Source organism: Mercenaria mercenaria, chromosome 13 (genome assembly GCF_021730395.1).
Source record: "Mercenaria mercenaria strain notata chromosome 13, MADL_Memer_1, whole genome shotgun sequence".
NCBI lineage: Eukaryota > Metazoa > Mollusca > Bivalvia > Venerida > Veneridae > Mercenaria > Mercenaria mercenaria.
Genome location: NC_069373.1, coordinates 80277728 through 80288434, shown reverse-complemented (window position 1 = coordinate 80288434; position 10707 = coordinate 80277728). Strand labels below are relative to the sequence as shown.

Genomic DNA, 10707 nt, shown 5'->3' with positions numbered 1-10707 from the left:
GCAGAAAACAAAATGTATTGTTTACATTTACTCACAATGTGACAGTGGCTTCCGGTTTATGTGACGTAGAGGCCGCCCAAATCGACTTAGATCGAGATCTACCCTTTAGTTACCTGATAAATATTTGACAAAGCTAGACACATTTCTCCTTATTTTTTTGGCTCGATATAGGACTTCCAAAGACGAATCTCAAGTGAATCTAGTCTGCCCGAGACGCCCTACTGGCCCTAGAATTCGTTTTAATAATATCGAGCCAGGGTATGCAGTATAAATTAATTATAACTATATATCAGCTAACAGTAGACCAGTTTACTGTTAGACGAAAAATGTCATATATAAAACCGAAGGTGCTGTCAATGAAAAAAAAATGAAAACGATGGGACTAGTTTACAGACTGCTAGCTGTTGGTAATGAACATACACTCGAAACCCGTTATAACGCGTCTCGATATACCGCGGTATTCGTTATAACGCTGTATCGTCTTGGCTCCCAAATTTTAGAGGGTAAAAAAAAAAAATCAAAAATCAAAAAAAAAAAAAAAAAAATCCGCGGATGTTATTTAATTTGATCATAACCAGCGTTAAAACTACATGTACGTGTATATTAACACCTTTCCATGACAACTGTGACAAAAATCAATAATCGTCTGCTAGCTTACTTGTTTGCGTATCGCCTTTGTTAAAGTTTCAATACATGTAGACCTGTGACAATTAGGCAATCAGTACCGTGTCAAAATTAAATTGTTTGCATTAACAAGCGTGGAAGATCGGTCAGTCAACTATCAAACCTTTAAGTTTGCACCGATTAAGTGGATGACATTAACACTCGAGTGAATAAAAATCGAACAACATGCCCAGTTTTGTAATAAAATGCACCCGTTTTTCATAATCATCATTCTCGGTTCGTCGGAATTTGCGAAGATTCGACGCACTGAAAGCCATATTGAGAATGTTCTCCCTTTTTAATATTATATATTAACGACGGCGATTTAACAATTTTTTACATTATTTATCGATTTTCTTCATGTATTCAAAATTATTTTTTTTAAGACTGTCCGCGTTTTTTCTCTTTTAGTTACATAAACCCCCATATGTAATTCTCATGACAGCGCACTCCTCACACAGCGTTATACATGTTTACTTCCGGGATAAACAATTTCAACTTTCTTTTAGAATCACGACAAAATGAGAAGATGACACAGCGTTATAATTCTTTTAATGTATTTTTCAGTAGCATTTAAGGTAAATAAATGTCCCGTTTATACGATTCTTATCTCTTATTAACATAAAACAGCGTCCAAAATACGTCTAATACATTACCGATGGGTGGGGTATTGCATTTACCGCTGATACGATCAACCCGCGTTATAAATTTAACCCCGCTAGATCCGCGGGTCTCGAACCTTGGACCCCGATGACAGCGTTATAACGGGGTCCCAGTGTACATTTCATTGATTTTCTCTTCATGCAGCTCAGCGTAAACAACCTTACGTGACCCAGAAAAAAAGTGGAGTGCCTGATTAGAGCATAAATAAAACTTGCCTCTTTTGCATACTGATTGCGTGCCATCAGTTTCCATATTGGGAAAATGACATTCGGGTCACGAATTATGATTGGTTGTTGCAGAGCAAACACGTTCTAAATTCTAAAAGTAGATCACGTTTGCGCCGATAGTTTCTGGATATTTACAAGAAATATTTCCCTGCAAACATAAAATGAAGTATTGCATAATGAAGTGTTTAGAATAGTTTCTGTTATGCATTTACGAGATTTATAAAGAAGTGATTGAAAGGAATAATTTTTGACAGTTTGTGTTTAGGAGAATCTGTGGCCTTCAAAGCTATTTTCGTCTTTGCGCTGATTGGGCAAAGTGAGTTTTACTCCATCCAATCAGAGATATAAGCGAAGCAGTAGCTGTCACGTGGTTCTGAAGTACCAATAAGCGAATAGACTTACACATCATTCACCAAGTATGGCCTAGTTTTTCTGTTTTATTCGTGTAATGTCCGACAATAGTTACAACGTTTGATGCAAAGTTTTGTTAAACGAAAAACAATTTTTCAACCTTAGGATACCTTCCTTATTTTAAATACTGAAACTGTCTTCCTCGATTTTAAATTGATAAATAAAAAGCCTCTGTTAATTGCTTTATGCAAGGTGCCCGATTATATAGGGCGAGCTCATTGTGTTAATTTTGGCCCCGGAAAAGTTTTACTTCGTAGATTACGCAGGCCTCGACAGCCGTTGGTGTACAACTGAATGCGTATAACAAATAAGAACGAAATTGAAGGGAAAAATGAGGAAATTTGGAACTTTCTAATGAGAAGTACAAATCCGTTCCAGTGCTAATAGGTATTTGAACAGTTTATTTAATAGTTTAGTATATTTGTTAATCGTTTCTTTCTACAGATGTCGCATATTTTGACATTTTTACGCCCCGACCAGCGAGGATTGTTCATTTACATGGAATGTAAAATCGTGGGCTCACTAGCACAACTGTGACATACATTTTTAAAATTGAGAAATTTGAAGTAATTCAGACAAAAAAACTGTTTGATTACATGTTTAGGTTCAAATATGGTTATTTATTTACAGTTTATGAAACAAAAAGGGGTGAAGATGGTCGCTTACAGAAATCTATTTTTGACACTGACATAACACATTATTTATAATTAATTTTCTCAAAATGTGTAATATTTAACTTAAATTTGAAATGATATGGATAATGCCATGATAATATATTTAGACTAGAAGTAACATGTTCAACTGTATGGTTGGAATCCCAATCAAAGCAGTGCGAATTAAGTACTGAGGTAGACGCTATACACAGGCTTAGTTAGTGGAAAGTGCATGTTTTTGAAACATCTTTGAACATGTAGGTGCTGCACAATAATAACATATGTAATTAGACGGGACAAACAAATTTATGAATGTGATGAACTCAGTAGGCAGTGTCGCTTGGATAGTTTGACATACATCCCACCCTAGTCCAAATAATAGGACGTTTCGGGACAGCGTGATAACTTTTGACTGTCGCTGCCTCCCTTTAGAGGGATGACAAATATAAAATATCAGATGATAAAATAAGTCGTCCCGATAAGCCAAATGAGTAAGGCTACATTTCTTATTACACAGTCTTTAAACTGCTAAATTCTTGCTAGCTACTCGTAATTGACTTGAAATTCACAATTTTGGTGTAAATAACACAGTAAATTAGTTTAACAACATACAGAATGGTTTTCTGAGGCCACAGGTTCCAGTCGTGGTCTTGTACGTTGCACATAATAAAATCTACCTCATGCAGTGCAGCAGTAGCAACCAGTATCAAGCATTAAGCCATGACGCAATCTTCAGTGTCTGTAAAACCTGACAAAGTTCAGAATGATGGGGAAATGTGTCTTAGATTCAGGGCCTCCACTGTGCCTCACTTTATGAGGAAACTGCAAAATTGAAGCTGAATTACTGAAATTTGGCCACGTTTTAATAAAATTCTTGTTACCACTTTCAAAAATCTGTAGCCAGTTCTTTGAATTTGTAGCATTTGGCTATATTGGCGAATGGCAGAGGAGGCCCTGAGACTGAGTGGCTGCTTTCATGATAAATAAAAGTAGAGAACCTTATATATGTTTGCGACCAAGTACCAGAGTCGATAATCTTTATTCCAAGTCCGTGTTTAAATCCCAGTATTCTTACCATTTGATATTTCACAACCAAAATGGGACATGGAATAAATGACTGTATTATTTTTAGTTAATATATCTTACAAGTCTCGTGATTTTTTCGTAGTGCTCGCTCAAGCACAACTTCCTATGTAATGGTGGGTTGGTGGAGAATGTTGTGTAGTAGGACATTCTTAATGGTTGAGGAGAAAATACTTAAACAGTATTTCAAGGCCATAAATTTGAACCTTGTTCTGTATGCACTGTTTATCCTAGAAATCAAACAGTTCTGAGAAGTAATTTGATCAAATTCAGACTGTTTATTTAGGTACAGTTGGTTGTATTATATCTATTCTTGTTTACGATGGGCTGGTTAAAGGTTGTCGTTTAAAACATATTCTCACTCCCCTGCTAATCTAGCGTATGGTAGTTTAGTTAATGTTCATGAAAACAAGATGCATATGAGGCTAGTCAGATGATAAAGGATATAACATCTGCTAAGATTTGAAAGTGAGCATGTCCATCCAGAAGCAGAATAATGCTGAGAATTCACAACACATTAACCCTTACCCTGCTAAATTTCTATAATGAACTTGTCCATCTTTCAATTTGGGCAGAACCATTAACTGTTAAAAGGGGTGCTTAATTACCAAAAAGATACTGACTGATTGGCGAACAGTGCAGATCTTGAACAGACTGCACAGATGTGCAGGCTGATTAAGATCTACACTTGTCGCAAAGGCATAATCAGTCTTGTCCAGCATGATAAGGGTCAAATGTGTTTGTATGTTCATTTTTCTGGGCCATTATATTGACCTGTGTCAGATTTGATGCTAAAATGGTTTAATAATGCAGAGATAGTGAATAAATTTCTGTGGGAATGCTCCTAAACATTCTAACGCGTTAAAATGATGAGATCGGTATCGGGAATGCAGATTATTTGGCCTTGTGCAACCTTTATGTATCGCAATGATCCAAATAATCTAAACTTTTAAAAATTACAAACTCAGGTACTAAAACTGAAAATATTTAAAAGTCCTGCAATCTGCTCGCGGGCAAGCTGGGCAAGTTAGGCCAGAGTTTTTTAATAACTTGGGTTACGGGAGATTTTCCAAAAATGAGCATAAGGAGGAGGGAATAAAAATAAAAATAAAGTAGGAAAATGTTAGCATCAGGGAAAAAAAATAAAAATAAAATGAGAAAAAACACAAAAAATTTTATTTTGTAAAAAGTGCCACTGGGTTAAAAAAAATTGTTGTTTCAGGCAAATGTAGATTCACAACACAGACTAGATAAATCAGACAAGTTATTTTCCCAATTTGAAGCATTTTATTCCCACTTTCTTTATTAAAGCCTCCATATTGTATGTTATAATATTATGTTGTAGAAACTATTAAATACTTGAAATTTTTTGCATGTTGCTTGCCTGCTTTAAACATATATATAGCTTGCTAATAAGTAGAGACTAAACATGCCTGGCATTGTATTCTGTTTCTGGTGTTGGTGTGATTATATACTAGTATAGTGTAGTGTTGTTGTCACATCCTATGCGTATTGTGTTTCTGACCTTTTAACCATTAGCACGCTAAGTTTCTAAAATGGACAGGTCCATCATTCAATTTGGGCAATACCATTTATCATTCGAAGGGGTGTTCACTCAAAATGTACTGACTGAATAGCGAACAGTGCAGTCCATGATCAGTCTGCACGGATGTGCAGGCTGATCTAGGTCTGCACTGGTCGCAAAGGCAAAACCAATCGTTTGTACCACTGTAAGGGTTAAGGAAGACGGAAATAACTTTTCACTTTTTTCTTTTATGATTTCTCCATTTTTCATTTATGCTCCGACATGGGCCATTTTTCACTATACATGCCAGACAGTCCCAAGACTGTTAAGTGTGAGGAGTCTCTTAAAAGTTACTGAACTCCATATCTGGCTACAACTTTGAATGTAATTTGAGGTAGACTTTAAGATTTAAACTGCGAATTTTAAAAACAATCAGCAAAGGTACTACATTCAAACTTACACATACTTTTTCTTTAATAGTTCAAGATTTTGTAATATTACTCAGTTTCAAATGTTTTAAATATTAAAAGTAACTGGTCCATACATGGAGTTCAGTACCCTTGCAGGGCTTCCATTATGATTCAATTTCATGGAGTCAGGACTGCCTAACATTCAGATTATGGAGTCCCTCTTAAATTTTCTTGGGAGTCCTACATATTTTCACTTTGTACAGTTACCTTCAATACCATCATCACCATCATAATCATTACTATCATCACCATACTAATTGGTTCAGAACAGTGCATAAAGTAACAGAATTTAGAGAAAAGGACCACTAGATTGATTAGAAAACATCTTATTTAACAAAAAATATTTTATTGTTTTTTAGATTTATAGCAACAGTCAGCATTTTATTAAAATCACCAGACTTACTGTTGTTCAGCTACAAAACGAAAATCCACTTAAAAAAATCTGAAGTACATTTTACTTGGAGTAGAATTATGTCAAGTTACGTCATTCACCTTGCAATACCCAACCAGTTAACTTTTATCTCACATCAAAGAAAATCAATAAAGGAAAATTTTGCCGACACTCCTTTTGATGTCAGCTGCCATGTGCTGGTCGAAATGTGTCAAAGATATCAGTTTTTAATAGGTCAGGAGACAAATTGAATGTTTTTTGTTTTGTTTTTTTCTAAAAATACTGTAAAAGGATTTATCACTGATGGAAATCCAAGGTAAGTAGCAAATTTATTACCGGTCGGAAAAAATGTATTAATTTAAACTGGATGTGAAATGTCATTTGCTAAAATATAGTTACTTGCTGAGGCTTTTGTGCTGAAATTATCGATATATTTTCCACAATAAAGTTACTTTGTCTTCCGACTTAGGAGCTTGTTTCACCAATTTAATCCAAGCCTTTTGTTGTCTGCAATTAACGCCTTCTAAACATGTCAGCTGATCTGGATAACGGTTTATATTTACGGACGTTCTCTATCAAACACGATACTTTCACACTGTCACACGCTTCAAACACTGCCGGCAGTTTTTACGAGGCTGTCAATCTTCAACTGTTAAACTGCTTTGATTAGTTACAGGGTGGAGCTAGTCACGTCATTCTAGTAAAGTTACGTCACGGTGTATTGATTTTGTCGTCCTTTGAGAATATCGAAAGTCCTTTGCACACGCTGTGATATTTATTGTAGGTTAAAAGATACTGTTTTATTTTCCACCACAGAAAGTATATGCAAGCGTCGGGGAAAATAAAAAAAAAATCGCAATTTTGAATTTTATTTTTATTTGGATTTTGGAGAATTAGGACCCGGCGCTCCCGTAACCAAAGTTATTAAAAAACTCTGGCCTAAGGTTGTTTCTCATGTTTGTTCAAATCTGCGGGGGGAGGGGGGGGGGGTGTACTTCACCCCTACAAATTAGAGGCTGCTACAAGGACAGGTTAGCAAATCTGGACGATCATGGCCCTCTTGTTTCTTTTACTCTTAGCCTTTGTTACGAGACAGTGTGGTTTGTGGGACTATTTTGAGCACATTCAGTGGTATGTCTAGTATATGTTCTAATTTTGTTTTTAACAGGTTGCATTAAATCCACATCATTGATGCAGCTAAAATCATCACCGAACAAGATGCATGATGAGTAAGTTGTAACATTAGTATATTTTTATGGCAGTGTCTTAAGATGTGATTATTGGATCATTTGCAGCAGACAGCATCCAAAAGTGTCCTCTCTAAAGTGCAACAGTCTTTACTGGCTCTTCATAACATAATGTTTACGGCCATGTCTCATATACACCAAACCAGAACCATATTTTTTCATTTCGGATCCAGCTTTGGCTTTCACATATACACCGAATGTTGATCTTAATTTCTTAGTAAAAATGTGCAGAAGCATTGTACAACATACTAAAACTCGTTGTTGTGCACCTGGGGTTCGTGTCCAGATTCATTCAGTTATGTAGGAGTTATGGCCCCTGACTTGGTAAAAAAGAGGGCCATGAAGTCCCTGTATCGCTCACCTCACCTATTGGCCTAAAGATCATCAAGATTAACATTCTGATCAAGTTTCATTAAGATATGGTCATGAATGTGGCCTCTAAAGTGTTAACTAGCTATTCCTTTGATTTGACCCTGTGATCTAGTTTTTGACCCGACATGACCCAGATTTGAACTTGACCTAAAGATCATCAAGTTTAACATTCTGACTAAGTTTCATGAAGATATAGTCATAAATGTGGCCTCTAGAGTGTTAACAAGCTTTTCCTTTGATATGACCTAGTTTTAAACCCCACCTGACCCAGATTTAAACCTGACCTAAAGATCATCAAGATTAACATTCTGACCAAGTTTCATTAAGATATGGTCATAAATGTGGCCTCTAAAGTGTTAACTAGCTTTTCCTTTGATTTGAACTGGTGACCTAGTTTTTGACCCGACATGACCCATATTTGAAATTTTCTTAAAGATTATCAAGTTTAACATTCTGACTAAGTTTCATGAAGATAAAGTCATAAATGTGGCCTCTAGAGTGTTAACAAGCTTTTCCTTTGATTTGACCTAGTGACCTAGTTTTTGACCCCACCTAACCCAGATTTGAACTTGAGCTATAGATCATCAAGATTAACATTTTGACCAAGTTTCATTAAGATATGGTCATTAATGTGGCCTCTACAGTGTTAACTAGCTTTTCCTTTGATTTGACCTGGTGACCTAGTTTTTGATCCTACATGACCCAGATTCAAACTGGACCTTAAGATCATCAATATTAACATTCTGACCATGTTTCATGAAGATATAGTCATAAATGTGACCTCTAGAGTGTGAACAAGCTTTTCCTTTGATTTGACCCGGTGACCTAGTTTTTGACCCCAGATGACCCAATATCGAACTCGTCCAAGACTTTATTGAGGATAACACTCTGATCAAGTTTCATTAAGATTGGGCCAAAATTGTGACCTCTAGAGTGTTAACAAGCTTTTCCTTTGATTTGACCTGGTGACCTAATTTTTGACCCCAGATGACCCAATATCGAATTCGTCCAAGATTTTATTAAGGGTAACATTCTGACCAAGTTTCATTAAGACTGGGCCAAAAATGTGACCTCTAGAGTGTTAACAAGCTTTTCCTCGATTTGACCTGGTGACCTAGTTTTTGATCCCAGATGACCCAATATCGAACTCGTCCAAGATTTTTTTGAGGGTAACATTCTGACCAAGTTTCATTAAGATTGGGCCAAAAATGTGACTTCTAGAGTGTTAACAGTCAAATTGTTGATGACGGACGGACGGATGACGAACACAGGGCGATCACTACAGCTCACCTTTGAGCACTTTGTGCTCAGGTGAGCTAAAAACTGGACATTTAAATGTTGTGTCGCACATATCCTCAAAAGTATTTGACCTAGAGTTGCCAAAGTTTACAGGAATGTTGGTCAGCATGTGCAGTTGTGCACCCGGGGTATTGCGTACGGATTCATTCAGTCGTGTAGGTCAGGAATGTTTGTATTTTAGACTTTACCTATGTCCCACAGTATATCATTGCATCTTTAGTAACAAAAAGTGTGAGAACATGATTTTAATTTTAACTACAGGTTGAAGGAAGATGTGCGTTATCTTCGCCGTAAAGTAAGAAAATTGGAAGAGAGAATAGCATCATTAGCGTCTGCGAAGACAGAGGAAAATCCTGATGACGCTAAACTCGCCTTGGTTGAACATCTTGAAGAGTCTGATGTGCAACAAGTTCTGACCACAATGACTTTTTCAATTTTTTCTAAAGATGATCTGCTTAACTGTTCTAGGACTGGAAAGCGTACTGGTAAATGTGTGGGAACTCCACGCCCGCCACTTGATGTTGCAAAACTGGATATGTTGGAAAGACTTGTGAGAAAAAAACCAAACTGAGCAAGGAGAGCTTTTGTAAAAAATTCGAAAATCTTCAGAAAACCCTGAGACAAAAAGAGCAGAAACTATAAGCGTGTGATGATGACTGATGTAAACAGTTGTCTCTTTTCCAGTTTCCATTAAATAAAATTTAGTTGATTTACTAATTTGAAAATCTTTTTGAAAATCTTCAGAAAACTCTGAGACAAAAAGAGCTGAACTTATAAGCGTGTGTGAATATGTTGAAGATTCTTGGTGAAAGAAGACTAGTTAATGCAACTGTTTCATCTGTAAACGTATAACTATGTTTGAGTCGAGTTGAATTTATTTCAAAATGTTTCTTATTGTTTGATGGTTTGTTTTTGCACAAGTCAAGGACTTGTTTTGTTTTTGCATAAAGCCTGTATTTTCCAGTTTCAATTAAATGATTTTTAGTTAATTCAGTAAGGCCTTTTATTTTTTATCTTTCGGTTTACGGAACTGCCGCTCAAAAAAATGTGTTTTCAGAAAAAAAATAAAATTGGAAAAACGTGATTTTTTTATTTCCTCCGCTATGACATGAAAGCTTGCAGAAGAAAAAATGCATCGCGTATTCCAAAAAGAAAAAAAAAGTCTCGTTCTTCGAATATCCATCACGGCGAACGAGTCAAATCAACATTAGGAATTCCTATAATTCTATTTTTAAACTTCATATCTTATGCATGACGTAAACGTCCAAGTAAAATTTCCGATATATACTGCGCCCAATCAGCATGCTTGTTACGCAATTTACGAAACGTTTAAAAATGGCTGCGCCCAGGCTGTATTATTTCCAAAGTTTTGAAGTAATTTTTAATGATGCAAGAACATTCAAAGTTGCGATGTAGTGCTTTCCTGAAAAAATGGCCAATTGTCGGTGATATGCAGTCTGTATTTAGTATACAACTAAGTTTATGGTAACTGTCGTTCCAATAGCGCAATGCTTATTACGGTGATTCTATGCACCACTTATTACGCGAACTTGAAAGCATTTTCCCCCGAAAAATATCATTTAAATACACAATGATGACAGTACTTTTGTTTGATGATATAAAATGGTACAGGGGACATTAAAACTGTGTATTTGTAAGGCCCGGTAAGCAAACGTTTAGCCTGTACAGCTTTTTGGCGTCCG

The 10707-nt window shown here is 36.1% G+C and overlaps 1 protein-coding gene across 1 annotated transcript; it reads left to right on the top strand.

Annotated features, from left to right (window-relative positions):
• Positions 1 to 2192: 2192 nt before the first annotated feature.
• Positions 2193 to 10085, top strand: LOC123529218 (uncharacterized). Its single transcript, XM_045309451.2, has 3 exons — positions 2193 to 2351; positions 7255 to 7315; positions 9266 to 10085. Exons 2-3 carry the CDS (start codon positions 7278 to 7280, stop codon positions 9573 to 9575), a joined length of 348 nt encoding a protein of 115 aa, XP_045165386.2. The 5' UTR covers positions 2193 to 2351; positions 7255 to 7277; the 3' UTR covers positions 9576 to 10085.
• The last annotated feature ends 622 nt before the right edge of the window (positions 10086 to 10707 follow it).

Coding starts and splice junctions, on each gene's coding strand:
- LOC123529218 (XM_045309451.2), top strand. CDS start 7,278: ATGCAGCTAAAATCATCACCGAACAAGATGCATGATGA. Junction 7,316..9,265: donor CCGAACAAGATGCATGATGA/GTAAGTTGTAAC, acceptor TTTTAACTACAG/GTTGAAGGAAGATGTGCGTT.